We start from the raw sequence: 25847 nt of genomic DNA, 5'->3' as shown, positions 1-25847 counted from the left end.
TGAGGTACATTCAGAATAATCAAGAGTTATTTCTCTACTTTGTCAGGTTTTCCTCATCCATGTACCTAACAACGGTAAATAATTACAATGTCCCTTTTTCAATTTTGATACAAATTTATATTTTTGCACAATATTTATAGCAACGGTGACAAAACCTTTGGATCTCTTTGATACGGTGTGTTTTAATCCATTTATTGCAATGCTACAAAAACATACAATCGTGGAATATAACGTGACTAAAACATAAAAATAAATATGTTCACACCTTTTTTTTAATTTCATTCTCATTTGTGTGGAGGAAATAAAACAATGTACTGTGTAATACAAAAAGTTACACATCATCTTTTTGTCATCAGCCGTAAGGGAGTGTGTGTGTGTGTGTACGTGTGTAGGTGTGTGCGAGTGTGTGTGTGTTTTGCGGGGACGTCGGAGCTTCAGAATTCAGTCAACCTGTCGGAGATGAAATGGTCTCCGTGTGTCTGACTATGTCCCGGAGAGCCACAAAACCAGAGAGGGCCTGGATCATTCCAGAAAGAAAACATTGAATTAAATCAATGACAATCACCAAATGATGAAACATACACAACAGTAACATACATTTTACATGCAGATTAGCAATGTTTTTTTTTAAAGCAATGTTCTTGTGCCTGTCAGAGTATGAACATGGAGAGTACTATGTGAACACCTCTCTCCAGAGGTTGTATGAGGATGGCTTCATTGAAGAGTTGAAACAGGATTAGTGGAAACTGCAGCAGGATGCTCAGCAGCCAAAATCCAGCCGACTCCGGGACCTGACACACACAATTATCACATGAACTACAATCTTTGTTTTTTACAATGTTTTTAATATGTATGTATGTATAGTGTTTTTCTCCATAGTTCATATTCTTTCTCCTTCCTATTATCATGTGTTTCTATTTTAAAAATCTGATTCAGAGAGCCCTGCGAAAAGAGTTCCAATTTGTCTGCAATGTTGGTCTATGCACAAATGGCAAAATAAAAACCTTGAACCTTGAATCTCTTGCAAGGTCTTTCGTCCGTCGTGTTGACACACTTTGTATATTGTTGTGTTTCTGTGAGTGATGCTTAACCTTTTCCTGCAGAAAATATATACATACACACACTATATATCATGTTGCATACACCTTCTAGTCCTGCACTTCACTGATGATTCCAAATGTATTGATAATTTCTAGTGCTGTCAGATTAGCACGTTATTAACGGCGTTACCGCAAACCAATTTTAACGCAGTTAATTTTATTAACGCCATTAACGCATTTTCATTTTTCAACACCGGATGTAGTTTAACCGGCTGTTGCTCAACCGGAAGCAAAACAATAGACACGCCGTTTTCGCTCTGAAGCTAGGCTAACGTTACGGGTTGAAATGAATGGGGAGCGCGATACGGCAAAATGAATGATAAGACGCTAATAAATGGAAAGTTTACTTTCAACGAGTTGTCAGACGGTTCCGTTGACAAGACGGAAGTGGTATGAGCCATTTGTCATTGTGAACTGAGCTATCATCGTAGCTATCCAGTCTGAAATACCACTCGATGGCCAACCACATAGCTGATGCTAACTCTGCGCCCCCTCGTCACGGCCAGACACGAACGGATGACTTCAGACAGAAACACATGGACACCACAACGAAGAACAAACGTACTGCAGCCACAGCTAAATGATGCTACTGCGTGTAGCCTGTTAGCGTTGTGGAGGACGAGGATCTGGCTGATTTAACACACATCGCATCCAACGACGGGACCGACGAAGCCAACTTATACAGATAAAAACAACAATAATAAAACAATAAGTAATTAAAATAATCTCTCTGCCTCTCTCTATCGCCCTTGTTTACCTGAAATGTGCAAATTAAAATTTTATTTTGAACCACCCTGTTTTGCAGTTGTTTTTTTCAATAAAATAAAACATTTGCATAAAGCGAACCAATCCACTTTTTCATGTTAAGAGCATTAAAATAAAAAAATGCGATTAATTGCGATTAATCGCGATTATTTAATTGCTAAACAGCACTAATAATTTCCTAAACACACACACACTGATTTCCTAAAAACACAGTTATTACAACTTTTGTATTGATTGACAAACCATTTCTAAATCCAGAACACACACTGGGTTACTTACATATCTATTAACCGACAACATGCCGTCCAACAACTCGTGTTGTGCCGTCCTTGACGTGTCTGGCTGTCTTGCTCCTCCAAGACTCCGTCTCTCCCCATGCAATCGCAGCTCAAAAGCCCACATAAACTGCACACAATCAATTATTTTGGTATAAAATGTGCCTGTTTTTATCCACTTTGTTGTGTTTCTTCAACGCAGTCCTGCGTTCGTGGGTAGTGATGCTAACTTAGCTTGATATGCTAGCTTAGTAGCTTGACGGAGTTAGCCATGCGTGTCCTCCTGGCTTAACTCACTCAAATAACTCATATCAAACCAGTAAAACTAAGATAAATATATCCATCTATATCTACATATTTGTCTAACACGGTGGTGCACTGGGTATGGTGTTTGCCTGGCGCACGAGAGCCCCGAGTTCGAGACTGGGTTGTGAACTCTCAGGTGAAGGCCTCCCTGGAGGTTGTAGGCCTTCCCTCCCGCGGAGGAGGTGAGTATGGACGGATGGATCGCGCCCCTGAGGAGGTAAAGTATGGAAGGATGAGCATCGCCCGCGGCTGCAACCCAGCAGAGTGTTAATGAGCTCAGTGTGAGGGAGGTCTGCACTAACCCAGGCATCTAACACTGTGTTAGACCGTGCATGTGGCCCTGCATGCACGTTATTTTTGTTTTCCCCCTTTCTTTCAAAACCGATATCCGGTTGGTTGCTCAGTTGAGGAGAAACAATTGTCATAATATGAGTGGTTATAAAGTTAATGTTATTATTCACTAGTTTAGGAATAAAGTTAAATAAAGTTGAAAAATCCTTTATTAAAATTCACTAATTCATTGAGCACACCACACTGGCACACTGCTGTCACAAGGAGGAACAATACCTGTTCAATATATATATATATATATATATATATATATATATATATATATATATATATATATATATATATATATATATATATATATATATATATATATATATATATACACATATATATATATATATATATATATATACATATATATATATATACATATATATATATATATATATATATATATACATATATACATATATATATACATATATACATATATACATATATATATACATATATACATATATATATACATATATACATATATATATACATATATACATATATATATACATATATATATATATATATATATATATATATATATATATATATATATATATATATATATATATATATGTATGTATGTATGTATTAAAAACTATGTATGGATGTTAACCTGCTATTGCTCCAGAGTGCCTGTTATATTGTTCGGATAACATTACTTTGAAATAAAAGCTGCAATACCTGTACACTAGTTTTTTACTTCATAATTGAATTAGGCGCATAATGCGCTTAATCGCAGAAAAATCATGCGATTAATCAGTTGTTGTTTTTTCAACTTTGCCCTAGTTTTATGAAATGTTGACGAGCTCACATTTTCACTAAGGTAAGAATCATTAAGTATTAAAAACTGAAACAAAAAAAGAAATGTAAGATGACAAAAAAACAACAACAAATCAAGCTGATAGGGCAAACATACGGGGCGTGTTTGTTATGCCTTGTTAGGCTGTTTACTCATTCGTCTCTCAGAGCTCTGATGTTCTTTTGGGTTCACCGACAACAGGCCAGCCAATAAAAAATGTCATCAGGCTGAAAAATGTACTTTGCAATGCTGTTGCAGTGTGTATATATATATATATATATATATATATATATATATATATATAGTTATATATATATATATATATATATATATATATATATATATAACTATATATATATATATATATATATATATATAACTATATATATATATATATATATATATATATAGTTATATATATATATAACTATATATATATATATATATATATATAGTTATATATATATATAACTATATATATATATATATATATATATATATATATAGTTATATATATATATATATATATATATATATATATATATATATAGTTATATATATATATATATATATATATATATATATATATAGTTATATATATATATATATATATATATAAAAAGTTTTAAAAGAAATTATTTTTCTTTTGACAATAACTAAAAAAAAGATCTCCTAAAGATGTGTGCACATTTAAAATGAAAAGAGGGATATATCAACCTGTGTATTATTTCAGTAGCTTGTTTTATTTGTCATACTTTATTGCTCAATGCTTTCATAGACTTCATATCTGTACTGGATATCATTCTCCTGCTGGAGCTCTGGTGCTACTCCTGGAAACCTGTGGAGAAAGACGGCATTATGAAGAAAAAGAAGATTTTGGGATGTTCCATCTGCTGGACACAAGTTAGAGTTTTTTGTGCATCATTTTAAATTAAGGACAAGTTTCTCATTTCAGCAGCCAACAACTGTCAAAAACCCATCTGAAGGGCTGTGACTGTGTCTGCTGTAAACATGCACTGCACTTTACAGACCTACGTCCTATAGCAGTACAATGCTACAGTTTGATGACCTGCTGGTTCTGCCAGCAGGTCATCATACTGCTGCGAGAGGAGTATGATGACCTGCTGGCTCAACACTGAGCTTTAAAGACTCCGCTCACAGGGAGTTTTTACCCGAGTTAAAACATTTTAACTTGTGCAATAAAGTCAAATTTGGTGATTTTGCCAGTACCGGTAGCTCACTGGTTTACAGTGATGTGCTGGTGAGAACCAGCATGGCGATCCACTAAAATGTGCTGAACATGTGTGCTGCTCTTACTCTGGCAGTAGACGATATCTGTCTGGACTGATTTCAGGGAGGAAAGTGTCACACTCAAACTGCTTCAGGATTTGTGTGACGAACAGTCTCCTGGTCCCCGGGCTCTCCATAAAGTCCTGGGAAGCCCAAAGCAACCAAAACATGATTACAGAAAGAAGTGAGCTCTCTGGAGGCAGAAGTTCATGCTGGACTGGTTCACCATCCTTTATGGCTGCAACCAGTTGCCCAGTAAAATGCAACACTGTACTATCTCATTGTTCATTAGTCATCAGAAACGTAAGACTTGAAGATGATCAGTTTTTTCCACTAAATCTCCAGTACTATGACAACATGTTAATGCTGTTCAAACCAACGCAAAGCAACAGCCAATTAGATATTTCATCATCAACCATCTTAAGAAATAATCACTATTGCTCCTTGGTACACTGTGTAGCAGTCCCAGATATCATAACATCCTCTGGAGGCGCTCGGTGATGTCACTGTAGTTATCAAGACTTCAGAAGCTGTAGCTGCACCACAGCTTTATGAAGCTAAGATCCAGATTCAGCTGAGATTTCATTGACATGAACAGATACAAGGGATGCTGCAATGATGACATCACGGTGCAGATTGTAAACGTCTGTGTGAACGCAGCAGAAGAGTGAACAATTATAGAATGGAAGAGACGCAAGTAAAATTCATGAACACTGTTTAGTCACCGATTGTAAAACACCCCAGAGCTTGTGAGCCGGAGGGTCCTGCAGTACCTTGTAGAGAGAGCTGCCCCCTATAATCCAGACCTGGTCCGCCTGGTCTGCCAGCTCCACGTCCACCAGCCTCAGAGCAGAGTTGAAGTCTGGCGCGAGGTGGTGTGCTCCTGCAGGGGGCGCTCTGAGGAGAATTATATTAAGTCACTGCAGTGAACAATACTGGAGATAAAAGGGTACATACCAAGTCTCTAAACTGTCGTTTCCTCGCTCCTCGATTGAACCGGATGCGGTTCCGCGCCGCAACATTGACGGCAGTCCCTAAGCTCTTATTCTGAAATCGGAGGAGCGAAGATCGAGGAGCAATGAGCGAGCTTCCAGGAAGTGTTTTAACGCTGGACACGCCCCCTCAATGTTCCTCTGTTATTTGATTGGACGCTGCGCCTGATCGGACTGATCCCTGGAGTTTCATACCAGAGTGAAGACGATCACAGATTAAACTCAAGTTACACATTAGAGTGTTTTCTGATTCACCATCTGGTTAAAACACTTTTTACAACATGTATCTTTCACTCAGTCACGTGAGACTAAAAACTTATTCCAGTGTTGAAGAGAAACCATAATCATCTAATCCTGATTTTTGTCTTCCAATTGTACAATAACTTATCCTTTGACTTATCAGAGGTCCTGTCTTCTCACAATATATCGTAATGTTAGGCCAAAAGTGCAGTGAAATATCAGACTTCAGACTCCAGGCTGTGGAGCTGCTCCACCGGGTGGGACACATACTTGAGCTCCCTGCTGAGGACGATGTTGATCCTGTCCTTCAGAGGTCTGTTCTTCTCCGGGATGGAAAACCACGTTCTTCGACCCATGATCACCACATTCTGCTTGTCTGCAGGACGGACAGTTTGTGAATGATTCATTAGTAGTCAGCGCTCAGCTTTTGTTCTGTGAAATAAACTTGATCAATAATAAACTTGGGATAATCTTCACAGTCAGGGTGTTGATTAGACTCGGCTGCACGCATAACTTGTTAAACGTTAAGTTTAGAGCAAAGTTTACGAGTAAAAAAACAACATCTCTAATACCACACCTTACTATTAGGGTTAGACACAAATATTTCACTATTGTGTTTTCAGACATTTGTTTTCTTTACTTTTTTATACTCCTTGTAATTATAACATTTTATAAAACAAAGCAAGTTTTTAGGAAAACGTTTGCAATTCAATGACAAGTCGAAATGAAACATTACCCTTCGCCATTGTGCTGCTAATGAAACCAGTCAGTGCTGCACACTAACCCAAAGGTCAAAGCTCTGAATGCTCATGACTACTACTGAAGCTGTGAAACTACTCCATGAGAGAGTCTGGGCCCGAGGACGCCTCCACGTTACTGAGCCTGCTTTAAGAGCATCTCTCGCTCATGTGATAGCAAAGAATGTGGGAAAGACAATTCAAAGTTGTCAGAGGGGCCACACACACATGCAGTGAAGTTGACAAGCAGTTCCATATAAATCACTCAATATATTTATGAATCTTTGTGAGCGCATTCATCAATATTGAGACGGATCAGACGCCATAAACGTAGAGTATCAGAAGTCATTTCTTTAAAGCTATGGCGGATCACGGAGCCTCTAAATAGTTGTAAGTGAGCAGCCAGAGAGCTGCAGGCTTCTAAAGGTGAGAAAGAAAGCGACGCTCATCAACAGCTCACATGACTCAAACATGTGAGGACACTCACGCTGACTTAAGGTTAACCTCACACACTCTAGTAAATCAAATAAAGGCTTCTTTTCTTCATTGGTGGAAGTTCAGTCCGAGTTAAACATTTCATGTGATTAGTGAGAAATGATGACATAAGCTACTGTTTCACGTATCCCTTTCCCGTTTCATGATGCTTATGCATTTATTTCTAGTTTGTGTTGTTTCTGCATTTGGCATGTTAGTGTTCCCTCGTCGACGGTGTACAGCTGTAATATCTATAAAAAGATAAGATAATCCTTCATTGGTCCCGCAGTGGGGAAATTACAGGATATAATGTGCAGCATTATTGCCTAAGCGAAAACAAGTAGTACAAAATAAAGTAGATCTTATCTTATTCCATACGGGTCAACTTACAGAGCGAGAGCAAAAACGTTAATGTTACACAACAATAAGCTTTTGGTATACATATGCAGTTAAAATGTTTCAGATGACTCACAGCAAACAGGAGACTTCATTTAACGCTCAAGAGCTGACAACACAAAGACCGTTTAGAGTCATATAGCCTTAGTCCTGTTGATGGCAGAAGCTGATTTCGAGCAGAACCAGTACAGCACCAGAACCAGTACAGCACCAGTACAGCACCAGTACAGTACCAGTACAGCACCAGTACAGTACCAGTACAGTACAGCACCAGGGTGGACTAGTGACTTTGGATGCAATAAGCCAGCATGAGGAATCAGTCCGTGTGTCATTAACACATTCATATCTACTAGTTAACTACTATGAACTTGTATTCAAGAACCAGACTGGCGGAAGTGACGTCACCTTTCACAGACGGCGTCGCTGTCATCCTTCGGAAATGTTTGAATTCGTTACTAAAAGAGAAGAACATGTCATGTAGTCATTAGTTTAGTTTAGTGAAAACATAAAGAACATGTCATGTAGTCATTAGTTTAGTTTAGTGAAAACATAAAGAACATGTCATGTAGTTAGTCATTAGTTTAGTTTAGTGAAGACATAAAGAACATGTCATGTTGTCATTAGTTTAGTTTAGTGAAAACATAAAGAACATGTCATGTAGTCATTAGTTTAGTTTAGTGAAGACATAAAGAACATGTCATGTAGTTAGTCATTAGTTTAGTTTAGTGAAAACATAAAGAACATGTCATGTAGTCATTAGTTTAGTTTAGTGAAGACATAAAGAAGAACATGTCATGTCGTTATTAGTTTAGTTTAGTGAAAACATAAAGAACATGTCATGTAGTCATAGTTTAGTTTAGTAAAGACATTAAGAACATGTCATGTAGTTAGTCATTAGTTTAGTTTAGTGAAAACATAAAGAACATGTCATGTAGTTAGTCATTAGTTTAGTTTAGTGAAGACATAAAGAACATGTCATGTAGTCATAGTTTAGTTTAGTAAAGACATTAAGAACATGTCATGTAGTTAGTCATTAGTTTAGTTTAGTGAAGACATAAAGAACATGTCATGTCGTTATTAGTTTAGTGAAGACATAGAGAACATGTCATATCGTTATTAGTTTAGTGAAAATATAAAGAACATGTCATGTCGTCATTAGTTTAGTTTAGTGAAAACAAAGAAGATCATGTCGTCATTAGTTTAGTTTAGTGAAAACATAAAGAACATGTCATCTCGTCATTAGTTTAGTGAAAACATAAAGAACATGTCATGTCGTCATTAGTTTAGTTTAGTGACGACATGAGCAGGCAGCACGCGGGGCTCCGTGTCTCGTGCTCTTCCTGTGTGAACACAGGTCGGGCTCTCAGTGACCCAGCAGGACTTACTCGAGCCGGACCGGGTGCCAGGGCAGGTCCCCCCTGGTCCCGATGCCCAGGTCAGGACACACCGCCACGATAGCGTTGAGGACGCGGGCCATGCTGCTGCACCAGCCGCTGTGCACCGCGAGCGGAGCTTGTTGGCGGCAATAAAGTCTTCTTCTTCTTCTTCTACGGTTAATACGGTTGAGTAGCACGTCAGAGCACATTACCGCCACCACTGAAAGTGGAGTACGGGTTGAAAAATAAACAGAAAACTAAAATATATAATTCGTTTGATCGTTGAAATGTATGTCCTGGTTGCACAATGGACGCTTAGCCGTCTGGAGGCTTTAGATACATTTTCCACATTGTCTGCATAGTTTAATGTTCAGTGTGCATACGAGGAACAAGTGTAGTCCAGGAATGTTACCAGAGATTCACAGTTTGTAATACTGCAAATTAATCTATAAACATCGCAATACATCAGTGGGCTATAGGATCAATCCCATTACCTCCTCCAGTGAGAGTGACTTCCACTACATTTATTTCATTAAAACTTGTTGAGATTGACACTTTTAAGCATTTTAGGAAGTAGAAAAAAATATGTTTTATTGTAACTGTCATGTCACAAACAGAACTGTAGTACTAAAGTGTGTATAAACAATGCACACATAAATAAAGTGGTTGATTTGACAGCGTCAGCTCTGGCTGTGGATGCAGCAGGGGCAGCAGTGCAGCGAGTCGTGGATGAAGAGGTCACAATCCACACAGAACACACCGCCACATGACGGACAGCTGCAAATCTACACAGAGAGGAAGATGAAGATGATGAAGAGGTCACAATCCACACAGAACACACCGCCACATGACGGACAGCTGCATATCTACACAGAGAGGAAGATCAAGCTACCATCAATACACTAATTAAAGTATATCATTTTTACACTTAACATGAAGGGGAACATGTTTTTTTTTAGAAATTTAGGACTGCAGTTTCACATAGTTGACCTAAACAGGAATAGTGAAGCAGCAGCGGCCGAGAGAGCTTCAATGACACTGGATCCTACCGTTCCTGGAACAACTTAATATATAGCTAAGAAACACCACACCTCTCATTATATAAAGGAGTTTTACAGTTTGTAATGCAGACCTGTCGGTTGTAGCTGGAAGATTACTGGTAAATGTGACTAGAAATAGGATTAAGATCAGCGTGACACAATCAAGACTTAGAAGGCCCAGTGAAGAGATCATAACACTCGAAATAACTAAAGTCCTGTACATTAGCAGAGTAGTTTCCTCACAAGGTATTTCACAACTGTGTTGTACAAGCTGAATAATACTTTGTGGTGACAAAACAGAACTTCCAAACTTGTACCCATTAAAGAAACATTTTGTGCCATCGTCTGAATGGCCTCTACAGATCCAGACGGACAGTCAGCTACTCTACTTACACTTTTATCTTTCAGCTCCCCTTGGCAAGCCTGACAGAACCTGAAACCAAAATGACAGCAGCTTTAGCTACACAACCGCACAGCATCTGAGAATGAGTGTGTGAACGCTGAGAGCACCTGTCTTCCTGGAGCTGCTCCGCAGGACTCTCTGTGAAGGCTTGCAGCGGGAAAAGGTGGTGGAAGGATCTGGCCAGATGGGGCGCCGACACCAGAGTCAAACCTTCAAGACAACACACCGATCAGAGCTACAGGACTTTAAATAAGCAGCAAAAAGAACAACACACACCCTCTCTCTGACACATACCACAGACTTTACACTCCACAGGAAGCTCTGTGTACTTGGCGTGGCATTGTGGACAGAAGTATCCTCCCAGAGACAGATCGGCCCCGCTGCTGCTGTCCAGGTGACTGGAAACACACACACACACAGACACACGCACGCACACACACACACACTTAGTACACAAACCAGACCAGGAGGTTTAAAGAGCAGCGTTTAGACTCACGCCATGCTGAATGAAGGCTTGGCGTCCTGGTCCGTCAGAGAGGCGATGATGTGCTGAGGAAAACCTGAACAAACAAGAGGATGTGAGACAAATACTCTGGAGATGATTTCATAGTCAGAAATAATCTTAATATTTTAATGAGGAGCAAGAACGACTGTAACCAATGGGACAGTGAGATTGTGTGTTTGAATCCCTACATATTACTATGGACAGACGAGTAGCGGTTCCTTCTTCCTCAAAATACTGACCCATGCGTATTAAAGAGCACTCAGACGAGGAGCTGGCTGGAGGCGGCTTGACATGTAGCATCAGCAGCTCTTTGAAGTGACTCTCATCCAGGATGACGTGGTACGAGCCGCCCGTCTCCCTGGTCAATACTGTACACACCCTGACCTCCGCTGACAGGCCGATAACCGAGACCCTCACCTTCAGAGACTTAAGAGTCTGACAGAGCAGGAACACCGTTATACATCTCAGTATTTGTGTGAGAAACGTCAAAGGAGAAAGATTCACATGAAGTTCACATGAAACGAGCCTGTGACCTCACCTTGATCAGCTCACAGATGTTGGCTGGGTCACAGGTGGTGAGGCTGCTGAGGATTACCAGGATCTCCCGACTCGTATGTCCAGGCATGTGCCTTCATACAAAGACAGGAGCGAGCTCAGCGACATTCAGCAATATTACACAAATGACAATAACAACCAATGATGTTAGGACTGCACAACCGACTTGAGGGTCTGTATGGCCAGGTTGAGAGAGTTGTATAGGGACGGCTCGCCTCCACACACAGTGTCCACGGCTTTTTTCAGAGCAGCAATGTGTTTCTTTGGATTTCCTGGTGAACAAAATACATCACAGCACATTAAAGCTGCACCCAGTCGCGGCGGCATTGTGGGTCCGGGTGTCCTCCGGCCTGGGATGAGTTCTCGTCCCCCAAGACAGACTAGTACAACGTCATGAATGTTAGCTTTGCTGGACTTTTAGCTGTTAGCGCTGTTAGCTACGAGCTGTTGAGATGATCAATGCTCATGCCAATCTCTCATCTTGCACTTTTAAGACGTGTAACATTCTTTTAATGTAAATTAGGTGCTAGAGTGCATAAGGCAAAAAAGAGCTTAATTTCTAAGATAAGCACCTTGTAATCCCCAACCTATACGCAATGTTTACTTGTGTGTCTTCTATCATCGCTCGTCCAGAAACATGTGCCAGAAACAAGCCGAGTTCAATTTCCTGATCTGCAGCCAGGTGGGTTCTATTTCGCGACTGATGAAATATATTTACAGTCAATGACTTAACCTGTTGTTTCCAGATCAGGGAAAGACATGTGAAACGTTTGAGCAGATGACGGACGCTAAACGTAGCACCGGTCACAGAAGAGTGTAGCGCTGCCTGAACAAAGTCGTGCTCGCTGCCGACACGTGGTTTATTACATGTTCACTATTGGTTTCGCTACAAAATTATATCATGTGATCCTCACCTGACAAGTCAGTCAGCTTCTCGGCTCTTTTATTCTTCGTGGTGATGATGCCCAGCTGTAGACACAACACATGTTGGCAGGAATGCAATTTCAATTTTTAGATGTTTATTGAGTCCAGTATCACAAGTTATGAAGCAGTATTTGCCGGTGCAGCAATGAGGACGGGCAGCCCTTCATATCTGTGTACTACCAACATGACGGTGCAGACCTGCACACTTTTTCTCCAACAAACTTAGCGGAGCGTGCCACGTTAAACAATGATGGGATTTAAATGTAAAGTCTTAGTACAGTTCAGTATAAAACATGCACAGAGTGTTTAACCATACCTGACTGATGGGGTTTTGGTCAAAATACTCCTCGACAAATGCTTCCACCAGCTGAGGAGGAAAGGGAAAAAGGAGGCGGAGCTTTACAGCTGGTCATCCCCTGTGGCTGCTGGAGTCCAGTGTGTGCTGCACAGTTACCTTCAGAGAAGAGGTGAGGCGGTTGGGTTTCAAGTCCTGGTCTTCCATACTTCTGGAACAGTCCACCACCACATGGAGATGTCGCATCTAGAGAACAACAGCCTTTAACATCTTCAAGTTTATGGTAATGGAACATTATAAACATATTTTATTTTCCTAATGGCAAAATACACAAACCCAAGGTTGTGCCGAGTGTGTCCAATGTACAGGTGTATGATGCCAAACTCATTTCCGTGCACTGCACCAACAGACCAGTTTAACACTATTCCAATTGTGCCAGACACACAAGAAAGGTTACTGCAAGCTGCAGTGCCAATCATGACTTATATTAACTGTTATAATGTGAAACAAGAATTAGATAACAGAATTAGTTCAATGCTATTTATCTTTATGATACAATATAACCGCAAATTAATCGAAACAATTACAACATTGTCTTTTTCTTAGATATAAATAACAATTCAGAGCTCACTCACCATTCCAAGCCTCACTTGTCCATGACTCTCTATCACCCTACGAAGTAAACAAAGCAGAGAGGTTTGACGTGACTCATTCCTTCTTAGGACTTAGCAGTACAGAGGTACACAAATAAATACACAGCAGCCGAAGGAAAAACCTTCCACACAATCTAGTCTACGTCTTGATCAAAGAAGGAAGAGCACGAGAAGACAAATGCATTTCAAAAGTGCCGCCAACAGAAGAAAACATGTCTCCTTTACATCAGCACAGAATTTACCAAAAAACATGTATGGAGTCCGAAGAAGGGCTAATGATCTTGTCTTTGTATGCGTCAGACACTAGGCACATAACCACACAAACCTTTTCCTTTTAGACTGGAACAGGATCTCCTCTACTGTGGCTTTCAGTGAGCCAGACTCATCCTCCTTCAGCACCTCCCTGTAGGAGAACACACAGGCCACAATGTTGCAGCAGCGACAGCCATTGGTTCATAGATGTTTATAAAATACTCTAATGTCCTTTCACTCTCTCTTTGGGATTTATATATTAACTTCTTATTCAGTTTGGTTGTTTATTCGCTGCCTATTGGGGTCAGGGTCTTGTGCCCTCTATCCAATGTAAAGTCTGATTGGTTTGGCTATCCAAAAGGTCCTGAATAAATTCACCCAAATAAGACTAATTAGATCCTCTTCAACAGATCCACAGAGTGAAAGTCTCATAAATAACATAGTCCCATGTTAGAAGTGCATATTGCTCTCTGACTGAAAGGTTTAAAAGCATCAGTGTTTCCTCTCAGAGGGGTAGCGTGAGTCTATTTGGGTTTTCCTAGGCAATCCTTGAATAGGGGCAGTGCACCACTCATCATCTGAACAACACAGCTGAAGGGTCCTGGTCACAGGTCTTACCAGGTCCTCTCGTAGCCCCCCTCCCAGCGCTTGGTCCTCTCTGGTTCTTCATCCATGATGTCTGCCAGATACGAGAACAGTGAGAGCAAAGGAACAATGCACACGTCTTCTGCAGGGAGTCAGTGTCGGTGTATTAGGCCTTAGAGAGCAGCAGCATCAGCAGCATTACATGTAGCAGAATATACCAGAAGAAGTTTTTAAGACTGGCCTAAAAACCTTTTTATGCAAGAAGGCGTTTTTACTTTGAGTTGAGATTTAGGACTTTTATTTTAACTATGCACTTGTGTCACTCTGAGATTCTCGGATGAAGAGTGCCTTACAAATAAAATGTAGTATTATTATTATTTAGAAGTTATTGAAGTCTAAAACTGTACCACGAGGTAGAGTTGAAACAACCTGCTGCGTGACCCTGGAGCAAAGCGTGAGCTCACCTGCAGCGTCGTGAGTCCGTGTTGTGTGACCCGCTTTCTGCCGCTGTCATGCACACAGAAACAACTCGCTCACGTTACGCTGACGGGATGAGAAACCAGCAGCTGGACCCACAACACCGGACTCATGCAACGCCGGATGGTGCTGCGGATATTTCTTCCGGAAAGAAACACGCTTCTTCTTCTCTGACTTTTATAAGCGGTCGGCAAAAAAACTGATTGCATTACCGCCACCCACTGGTATGGAGTCCGTGGATCAGGCTGTCCTAGTACTATTATCACAGGTAAAAATACATTCTAAGATACTGAAATAGTACTTATATTTACTATGAGATATGCTTACTTGAAGAATATCTGTTATAATAAACTGCACCGTTTCATTCGAGAGGTTTCCAATTAGCTGTCTTCTTTCTTGCTCATATGTGTACAATAACATGTCCTATTGCAGGGCATTCAACTTATGTTCAACAAGGTTTAGTTTGAGAAAATGTCCTCATGCAAAAGTCCGGTACTTCACAATAATGTCCAACTTGCGCTATGATTTAGTCCCCTGTGTATTGAGGTAGCCAGCAGTTCTTTCAACATCTGATCATAAAGAAAAAAGGAAATAATATCTCAACGATATGTATTATCAGTTTTCAAATTTTCAACTGGAAGGATTATAAGAAGTTGAATAAAACAAATAATATTATCAGCTCATTTCAGTTGCAATAAGGGCTTGATTTAACAATGGAAAAAAGACATTACTGAAAGTTTTCTAAAAAAAATCCATAATCTTAAAATGAAGTACTAATTTTACAAAATTAACTCAATTGTCTGGAAAAGGGGAAAGAGAAGAAAGGGGAGAAAAAAAAATGAGAAAAAAAATTGAAAAATGAACAGATCCTTTGGTTTGGTGTGTGGGGCACTTCCCATTACACCTGCCAGCCTTTAGACACTGGGCTGTGATTGCAGGCTCCCGGCACACTGAGTGTACAAAGCACATATAGAGTTGCAGCCTTCACACTAGAATATTACAATAAAAACAAAACTTAGGGGTGTTACACAGGATTTTACGTCAAAAAGCTGTGTTGTTCGGTTAAAAAAAATGGCAAAAATACTTTTTTTATGTCAAAACATTGTCTCACTGAGGCATGCTGGGACTTTAAATCCCTCCCCCTTGCTGCATGAAGCGTTTTTAGAAAATGTATCTCAAAATGTTATGATCTTTTCTGGTCACATTGTGTCAATCCTTTTGGGTTTAAAAGAAGATGAAAAAAAAGAGAGAAAAAAAAAAGTCCAACAGCTTCACCACCAGGCTGGTACTACTTGTACTACTATCACTACTACTACTACCACTACTATCACTACTACTACTACTACTAATAGCAGTACTACTACCACTACTACTAGTACTACTACTATTACCAGTACTACTACTACTACCACCACCACCACTACTAGTTCTACTACTACCAGTACTAATACCACTACCACCAGTACTATTACCACTACTACTATCACTACTACCAGTACTACTACTACTACCACCACCACCACCACTTCTACTACTACCAGTACTAATACCACTACCACCAGTACTACTACCACTAATATGACCACCAGTACTACTACTACTATCACCACCACCACTACTAGTTCTACTACTACCAGTATTAATACCACTACTACTACCACTACTGCCACCAGACAACTACCAGTACTACCACCACAAGTACTACTACCACCACCACCTGTACTACCACTACTGCAACTACTAGTCTAAGACCAGCACAAATACCATGAGAGATGGAACCAGGTTGAGATGTTATTTCAAACACAGTAATACAATTCATTTATTAATGACTTTTCTTTATTCAAGTCTTACATTCCTTTCTTCCAAACGTATAACAAATACAACTTTGGAATCGGACACTAAACCACATGTTTACATCAGTTCAGGAAAACCGTCGAAGCACAAATTCCTTTCAATTAAAATTTGCGGAATTAAAATATATTGACTCGAGGGAGGATTTGTTGATTCGCTTTTGAATAACAGAACTGAAATTCAATACATTGAAGACAATTGTTTACGATCCACCTTAAGGGTACCAAGCCATCATATATTTACACCAGGGCTTTTCCTTTTAATACCCACTATGACATAAGTCTATAATAAGAACATAAAGTACATAAAAATGTATTAAAATATAATCAAGATTGTTTCTAAGTACTAGAAATAAACATTATTTACAAGGTATGGTCAGTGACTCAATGATGCCAATCAAAATCATGTCTCATTTTAGCTGCTCCTTCATATTCTCGTAGCTGTTCCTTCATTGTTCATAAACGACATGTTTTTAAAAAGGCCATCAAAGAAGCACAATAACTGCTTTATAAAAGACACAAGTACTGAAACAAAACCATCTAATTTCACATCTGACTTTAACAATTAATCTGCCAAAATAGTTTCTCATGAAACTCACAGAGGTCAAACTATTAAGCAAAGACAACACCCCTTCCATATTTATTCACCCCTTATGCTCTGAGGAGCAGAAATGAGCTCAGTTGATAGAGGCAACAGGTTTTCAGCATAGTAATCCCAGAGGTTATGGGAGGAGGAGGAGTGTCTTTCCTTCCACGATGGGGTCCGAGGTGAAGGTTCACGGCCGGCGGTCGTATTCACTGATCTTTCTTTTGATGTGTGACAGTTTAGACCTGAGTGATTTACACCTCCTCTTCTTAACCTGGTAGTCTGGGGACTGCAGAACGACTCCATGTTATTCATTTAGCCCCTTCTCTATTTTCAGAGGACTGCGTTTCACTGTTAAGAACAACACTGCATATGCCTCACCTTCTTGAGATTCTTCATTCTGGTGTATTCATCCATGGCATCCTGAGATTAGAAAGATGGTGGTCAATGGCTACGCTGAAGCATGATTCATGCACAAGCGACGTTTCTGAAACCACGACCCTGAGTTTTGATGCAGAAATTCTAATTGCTTCACGATCAGAGTGGTATTTTCAGAAACATTATTAAACTGGAATTCAGTAAGTATAAATGACAATGAATCTCCACCGTAACGTGGTGGAGGAGTTTGAGTGGCTCAGTGATCCTGGAGCTATGTTGTCCAGGTCATCAGCCCCTGGTGGGGTCTCCCATTGCAAACATGTCTCAGGGGATAACCCAGACTAAGATTGGTAAAAAAAACACAAAAAAAACCCTGATGGATAGCGGCTCACAGACTTTAGCTACCTCGCCCGGACCAGGGAAACCGGGGCACCTCCCATAGCCAGACCCAGGAGGGGAGCTCACCAGGGAGCTTCTGGTGGCCGGGCTTTCACGGGCCAGAAGGGCAGCAGCTGCGGTGGTCGGGCATGGGAAGAGTTCGACCAGGCCATGGAGAAGGACTTTTGCTTGGCCTCAAGGAGGTTCTGGCAAAACCTCCCCGGGGTGTCGGACCCATTGCAACGGGCTATCCGGTTTCTGTACGACTACATTAGGAGCTGTGTTCTTATTCTCTGCATCACGTCAGATACGTTCCCACCTGTCCTGTTTGTGACTTTCACGGAGACCGAGTCGAACTTGGCCTGCCACACTCACCAGGAACTGTGGACTGCCCTCAGGGTGCTGGTCCAGCTCTCTGCTGAGATCAGCCAGGTCCTGGTTTATGCTGTCCAGCTCGGCCTGCAGGCTCTTGTACTCCTGGTGGTCCTGGTCAAATTCACGTTTGTAGTTCAGACGCTCTTGCTCATCCACAATGGAAGGAAAGAAACTGCAGACGAGAACAGAATGACATGTAGTTAACGGGGTGAAGCTTAGGATGTGAGGACATTTCGGGTCACAACACTTTTCATAACCGCGATTTTATTTGATAATAGCCCTAACTAGTAATATCCTCTGTTACATACACTCGGATACTCACACAAAAAAGTCCTCCTCCTCCAGGTCGTCTCCAGACTCCACAGCGTCGTAGTCCTTCAGCCTGGGCTTCAGGCCTCCCACAGAACTGCTGATGTCTGAGTCTCTGCAACAAAGAAAAGTGGACTGATACATTTTGTCGCAGCATCGTTGATAATCTTTTATTTCACTGCCATTACAGCATAGCAAAGCGTTTTATCTGCACATAAGCCTCAGTGTCTAACACGACGTCATTTTACATTAATCATTATTTGAACATTGCATATATTTTCTATACAATGTCTTTGGTACTTTCACATGTCAATACTGTATTCATTCCATCTCTTTATTTTAAACATCACACAGCTCTTTTCGCTCTTCAATTATATTCAATTCCCCACATTTTGCATTTTTTTCTCTTTGTCTCTTTGACTGTTTAGCCTTTTACATGAATGATTACTTGTCAATAAATATGTTTCTTTGTTTCTAATGATCAGATTTATGATTCAGGTATTTATCCAGTTCCATTTTTCTAACATAGTTACACACAATCATACCCAGAAACACAACCACTCTGATCTGTTGACCACTGAGTGTAATCATTCAACTTCCATCACAGTTCCAGTATATAAACTGAAACTTAAAAACACACATGCACATCCACTTTTCTTTTTACCTTAGAAACACCCCAGATCAGTGCCAGCAGACTGCAGTAACAGAAACCTAAACTCATTGGGCTTCATTTCAAGATGAGGGCTTTAAAAGAAAGTCCCTGGGGAGGTGGACTGTATGATGCATAGCTTACCCTGGAAGATACAGAGGCTTGTTGTGGTCCAGCTGGTCCACATAGTCTCTGGAGCCTCTCACTATGGGATTATAGTCATTCAGCTGCACTTCTGGGTCACCTGACACATTGTTTACCTGAAGCAAGAGAAATGCAGTCACTCAGGTTTGACAGAAAACGTGTCACAGTAGAGAAAGGCACAGTTTGAAGCTTAGTTTCCATCAAACTTGTAGAATGTATACAACTTTAACCAACAAATAAAGATCAGTTAAATATGTCACTGGCAGGCCTTCCTGAATTTGACTGTGGCTTTTATATTAGCTATTGTTTAACATCATTTATATACTAACCTATCTAGTTATAATACATTAAATGATTTCAGCAGCTAAATTAGTATTTTGTACCCATTTCCTTGCCTGATATGTCCATCAGGTTTTCCTCCTCTTGTACTTGCTATAGCACCTCGTGCTCTCCATATGATAAACAGTCTTGTTGCGCGTTCACCAGATCCAACCAGTTCCTCTACTTCACCCTGCATGCCTGAATACCACCGAGACCATCACTAGCATCAACAAGCAGCCTGAGACGATGTCGCTCAGTCAGCACTTCTGAAAGGTTAGGTCTGGATGCATTGAGGGCACAGCTCTCTCTCCCTGAATGAACACCATGCAGGTATGGAAGTGGTTTCTGTCACTGTCCTCAAAACAGAAACCATGATGATGTCATTCCTGGAAATGGAAGAATGTTCTAGTGATCTTTTGTACTTCCTTGTAAGTACTCATTAGCGCTGTATACGATGTTGTTTCTTCGAATGGTTGTCGGATGAGTTTTTATTTTTAGAGCACACCCTCCTGACAACACATCAAGCTGACCTCACAGACTACACCCAGAAACTACAAATGAAACTCTCCCTCCCTGCTTTGTCTCACACGCATGTGCACACGCATGCATACACACACACACACACACACACACACGCACACACTTACCCACTCCCCAACGCTGTTTTTGAGACCATTATTGACAACCTTCACTTCCTCCCAGAGTATGCGATCCCGGCCCCAGCGCCTGATCTTGGTGCGAGTCTTGACTGCAAACACCAGCAGGATGATGAGGGCAACAAACACTAGGAAGCCCAGGATGATCGCTATGACCTGCAAGAACAAGAGGACTGAAATGACATCCACCAACATGAATAATAGATAACAACTCAAACTTATGAATACTGGATCTGAGTCCACAGAGACAACAGGATAGCCACTGGCTCCATGGTAAAGGGTCAGTTCACCAAAACACTCCCACAATTACAAAGAAACTTTTGCCACTGAATCCAAACAACGTACATTAATAATGCAGTTTAGGAAGCTTAAAGCATCCAAAATGACATTTAAAAAACGCAAATGAAACAGTGTTCTGGTTTCTAATTCACAGGAAGGTGTGAGCATCCTCTGCTATCGATCTCCACGCTTCAGAACAGGACTAGCGAGCCTCTAAATATCGTTAGAGTCCATCACAGAAAACATTGTGTCACGTACAAAGAAATGTTGTTGAGTGATAGATTACCAGCAGTGTGTCCATGAAGCTAGAGTCGGTTTGGTTTATACATCATATTGAACTGAATAGAACACACAATTATACGTTGGCAAACGCTCAGCAATGTTAAAGTGAAAAGCATACCACACCTCTTGGGGCTCCACCACACAGTAATGGTAGAGGTACTGGTTGAGGAAGATGCCCTGGGCCTGGCTCTGGGTCTGATACTGGGAACACAGTTGCTGGACCTGGCTGTAGTAGACAGACCCTGTGGACTGGGCTGTTGGGTTGACCGCCACCAGGTACACAATAGTGGCGATGATCATTAAAAATGCCAAGATGGCACAGATGATGATGGTTGCTAGGTAGAACTTTGGTGAGCGGGCGGCGTTTTGCCTTGAAACAACCAACACAAATATGATGAGCACAGCTATGAAGGTTATGGCGGAGATGGCGATGATGAAGCCTTTGCCAGCTGCGGGATTCATTTCTGATCCTCCAGAGCCATAGGAGCCATAGGAGCCACCAGCGCCGCCTCCGTATGAGCTCCCGTACGAGCCGCCGTACGAGCCGCCGTACGAGCCGCCGAACGAGCCGCCGCTTGAGCCGCCGTAGCCTGGCATCAAGCCAGCACCGCCTCCCATGCCCATGAGGCTCATGTCGTAGTCCCAGGCCAGTGTGGAGGCCACGCAGGCAAACAAAGCCACACACATGATTATGATGATGATGGACAATATCTTCATTACTCCAGGGGGTGAAGTCCAGCGGTAGAAGTGAAGCATGTTCACTCCTTGGTAGTAGGGAAAGGATGGGTTGGATGTGTGCTCGCTGTGCTTGTGTCTGCTGCTGTGGCTGCAAGAGAAGAGGAAAGCTTTCACAGAGCAGACAGATGTTTGGATTCTGGACTTGTGGTTGACATGGCCACTTTGTGAAAAAGAGAGGAATGCCAATGCTTTGGGAACTGAACCCGCATGCAACAACATCAGCTCAAAAGCAAAACGCTGATAAGCGTTTTTCAATGAACAACGCATTGAAACATCAGCACACATTTTCCACTGAATGCAGAATGGTTTAAAGTAAGAAGAAACAGAATTATAAAAAAAAACCAATGGATTTCATACCGCCTATTGTACAGAACTGTTGACAGGCTGTGTAATGTCCTTCTGAAAATAAATAGTTTCAATGCGCAAACTAAATGGTAAAAAAAAAATGTATCTTAGTCCCCTACACCTTTTCATTTTACACTTGTCACATACGCAAGGCACAACATGCGACTAGAGACAGGCAGAATAATATTTTGGAGGGAGATGGACTCTCTGATCTTCTGATCCTCAGTAACAACGCGCTCCACAATCATTGGCAATTGGCCTTAGTCAATATGAGCAAAGCTGGAAAAAAAAATAAATATGTGTGCCACAATTATTGGCACCCCTAGAAAATCTCATAATTAAAATATAACTGAAGCATAATTCCAGTCATATTTTAAATGTTCAAGTTCACCTGTTTGATTAGGGACTCTTACGTTGTCAACCATGACTTTCTGTTTCACTGGGGTATAAATATGAGGTGACACGGCCCAAATTCCCTTTGTCATTCATCACTATGGGAAAGACCCGAGAACGCGGTGACGATGTGCGACAAACAGCTGTTGAGCTGCACAAATCAGAGAATGGATGTAGGAACATCTCTAAACAGTTGAAAATACCCATTTCCACTGTCAAGGCCATAATGAAGAAGTTTAAAGTGACAGGAGATGTTAAGAATCAGGCTGAAGAAGACGTGTGTGTACATTGACCCCACGCTACGTGAGGAGGAGGGTTTTACTGGCTAACAAACCTCCACGGATCACAGCTGGAGGATTGCAGAGGTTAAAAACAACCCCGAAAACTGCTCAAAAACTACCATCAGACGCCACCGACACCAGTTGTTTTTGGGAGCGATGCCAGAAAAAAAGCCTCTGCTGTCAATCAACAACAAACTAAAGCGCCGACAGTTTGCCAAACGTTACTGGGACTTTAAATGGAACCGGGTTATACGGTCAGATGAGACCAAAATGGAGCTTTTTGGCAACAAACATCAAAAGGTGGGTTTGGTGTAGACAGAAAGATATCCAACGAAAAGTACCTCATACCCACTGTGAAGTATGATGGCGGATCTTTGATGTTGTGGGGCTGTTTATCTTCTAAAAGCTCTTCTAAAGGCTCCTGACCGCTTGTTAGGATACATGTATGACAGACTCCACACAAAAAAATCCTGGTTGATGTCAACTTGACTAACAACCTACGTCAATACCGAATGACCACCAACCGCTGACCCAATGTTTACTGTTATTTTGGCACTGGACACACAAAAAGCAGTGTCCTGTGGTTTTGTTGCCCCATCCAGCTCCCCACATGTCCACTCAGTGTGTACCATCCGATCTTTAAACTATGTCAGTTGTCTGACTATCCAATAGTGACGCGGATTTTCTACATTGGAGTCAATGTCGGCTTCAGACACCGGGGCACTGACCAATCGTTGGTATTGTACGTTAAAGTTGGGAGTGAGACTAAGTTGTCCTTTTAAGCAAATGCTGCTAATGTTGGAATCCTCAGCTAATACCGAGGCATCTGCCCTGAAAAGTAAAAAGATATATAGTGGCTGAGACATGCATCGTACTGAGGGAGGAATAGGTCACTTACTGTTTGCCAGAACTTGGCTGGTGCAGAGGAGATTTGTATTTCTTCGGCATACTGAAATCCTACTGGAGCTGACCCTGCTAAAACATAAATAAGCAAAATAAAATAAGTATTGATTTCGCAAAAAAAAAAGAAAAGTGACTTGTATAGTAATCAAAACCACTGCCTGACTGTGGTGCCATAAGGCCACCATTGTTATGGTGTCACATCACGTGACTGATGCTGATATTCAGACTTCTGTAATAACCCCAGCGGTTTTATTTCTGTGTTTGTATAAACATAGCTACCATTGGCTACCACCAAGGAGGAAAAAGAAAAGATGCATAGTACTCGTAACTGAAACGGATTTAGAAGAGCTTCAAAAGTGTTGTTGTTGTTGGCCACCTGCCATCAGAACTAACATTCACACACATTCACGTAGGAGTAATCTGGGGTTACGTGTATAAAGACACGTCGATGTGGACCAGCGGGGCCGGGGGTTGAACCCGGCTCCGCTGGTCCACATTGAAGGAAGGTCGACATGTTTCCTGTGAAACTAGACCATTTAGTAGTTGATGGAAGATGAATAGTTACATTCAAAAAGGTACAAAGCGGATTTCACACAGGGAAAGAAACAAAAGCCATTCAAGTATCTAAAGTTCACATGTCAATAGAAATAATTTAATGTAAAAAAAAACCCGTCTAAAACAGACATGTCATGTGTAAACGCAAAATGCTGCGAACTGCTCAACCGAATAAGATGATCTCAGGACGAATGGCGGAACTTCACCTGGTACCGTTCACCAGTTTAATTTGAACAAGACCACTTTAAACGAGACAACTTTAAAGAGTTTACGTCTTTCTGCCCCTTAAAGCCCGGGAATCATTCCCAAATTGACTCACCTGCTCTTACGCGCGCGATCCTGATGAAGACAGCAAACAACAATCACCAGGCGCGCGCACCGCGCGCTAAGGGAACAAAGCGACACGCCTACAGGTGTGTTTTCATCACGTGACTCTCCCGAACAGGACGGACCGGACGGACCGGTGTCTCTACTTTCTCCTGGCGGAACTCCCTCCTGTTCTCTCCTTTCTACGAAAATGAGTCAGACGTTGTAGTTGAATTGTTTAATTTGAATTCATCTAAATGAATCAAACAGAGCTTGTATGTCAATATTTTAGTTTCATGATGAATAGCCTCGATTTCCATGCATTACACTTATTTTACCATGTCAGTCCTTTGTTTTCAAATCAATTTAAGAAACTGTTAGGTATCCCATTCAACATTAATTAAAGAAAACACAATTTGTTAATGCTTATTTTGAGTGTGACAAATGATAAGGAATCTTCTTTGGTCATTCAAATGTAAAACACAGGCTAGAAATGAAAAATAACTTGAGACACTAAAGGCTGCCATGCTGGTCCAAAAGCTACAGGAAACATGTTGCTCATCCTGATACTGGGAACGGCACAACCACCAAACCAGTCCTACCAGCTGCATGCCAGCAGAGCCATGACGGCAGCCATAGAGGAGGGTGACAGAGCTGCTCGTTGGTACAGTTCTGTAGTCCAGAGCTGCTCGTTGATATAGAGTTATGTAGTCCAGAGCTGCTCGTTGATATAGTTATGTAGTCCAGAGCTGCTTGTTGATATGTAGCCCAGAGTTGCTCGTTGATATAGTTATGTAGTCCAGAGTTGCTCGTTGATATGTAGTCCAGAGCTGCTCGTTGATATAGTTATGTAGTCCAGAGCTGCTCGTTAAAATGTAGTCCAGAGCTGCTCGTTGATATATAGTTATGTAGTCCAGAGCTGCTCGTTGATATGTAGTCCAGAGCTGCTCGTTGATGGAGTTATGTAGTCCAGAGCTGCTCGTTGATAGAGTTATGTAGCCCAGAGCTGCTCGTTGATAGAGTTATGTAGTCCAGAGCTGCTCGTTGATAGAGTTATGTAGCCCAGAGCTGCTCGTTGATAGAGTTATGTAGTCCAGAGCTGCTCGTTGATAGAGTTATGTAGCCCAGAGCTGCTCGTTGATAGAGTTATGTAGTCCAGAGCTGCTTGTTGATATAGTTATGTAGTCCAGAGCTGCTCGTTGATAGAGTTATGTAGTCCAGAGCTGCTCGTTGATATAGTTATGTAGTCCAGAGCTGCTCGTTGATAGAGTTATGTAGTCCAGAGCTGCTCGTTGATATAGTTATGTAGTCCAGAGCTGCTCGTTGATA

The 25847-nt window shown here is 41.2% G+C and overlaps 3 protein-coding genes across 3 annotated transcripts in view; all 3 read right to left on the bottom strand.

The window, feature by feature from the left end:
• Positions 1–4318: 4318 nt before the first annotated feature.
• On the bottom strand, positions 4319–9252 carry dhfr (dihydrofolate reductase). The gene is made up of 6 exons (XM_068566497.1): positions 9111–9252; positions 8131–8180; positions 6389–6494; positions 5660–5783; positions 4914–5029; positions 4319–4434 (listed from the first exon to the last, which is right to left on the bottom strand). The coding sequence occupies exons 1-6, from the start codon at positions 9200–9202 to the stop codon at positions 4353–4355; spliced, it is 570 nt and encodes a 189-aa protein (XP_068422598.1). The 5' UTR covers positions 9203–9252; the 3' UTR covers positions 4319–4352.
• Positions 9253–9657: 405 nt separating this feature from the next.
• Positions 9658–14921, bottom strand: gtf2h2 (general transcription factor IIH, polypeptide 2). The gene is made up of 15 exons (XM_068605256.1): positions 14778–14921; positions 14347–14407; positions 13802–13879; positions 13459–13495; positions 12983–13069; positions 12845–12895; positions 12519–12573; positions 11771–11876; positions 11588–11678; positions 11289–11484; positions 11041–11104; positions 10839–10942; positions 10652–10754; positions 10535–10574; positions 9658–9886 (listed from the first exon to the last, which is right to left on the bottom strand). The coding sequence occupies exons 2-15, from the start codon at positions 14400–14402 to the stop codon at positions 9782–9784; spliced, it is 1173 nt and encodes a 390-aa protein (XP_068461357.1). The 5' UTR covers positions 14403–14407; positions 14778–14921; the 3' UTR covers positions 9658–9781.
• Positions 14922–16652: 1731 nt separating this feature from the next.
• Positions 16653–25847, bottom strand: part of LOC137805162 (MARVEL domain-containing protein 2-like) — a 15094-nt gene continuing 5899 nt past the window's right edge. Inside the window, exons 7-14 of the mRNA XM_068604958.1 lie at positions 23653–23711; positions 21121–21823; positions 20428–20592; positions 19460–19575; positions 18680–18781; positions 18358–18529; positions 17608–17649; positions 16653–17515 (exon numbers count right to left, since the gene is read on the bottom strand). Of these exons, the coding sequence (XP_068461059.1) occupies positions 17417–17515; positions 17608–17649; positions 18358–18529; positions 18680–18781; positions 19460–19575; positions 20428–20592; positions 21121–21823; positions 23653–23711 (1458 nt within the window). The 3' untranslated portion in view covers positions 16653–17416. The remainder of the gene's footprint in view (positions 17516–17607; positions 17650–18357; positions 18530–18679; positions 18782–19459; positions 19576–20427; positions 20593–21120; positions 21824–23652; positions 23712–25847) is intronic.

This window comes from Clinocottus analis, unplaced genomic scaffold, assembly GCF_023055335.1.
Source record: "Clinocottus analis isolate CAN_PGR_092001 unplaced genomic scaffold, fCliAna1.0.p SCAF_7, whole genome shotgun sequence".
NCBI lineage: Eukaryota > Metazoa > Chordata > Actinopteri > Perciformes > Cottidae > Clinocottus > Clinocottus analis.
The sequence above is the reverse complement of the archived record's forward strand: the minus strand, read 5'-3'. Positions and strand labels throughout refer to the sequence as shown.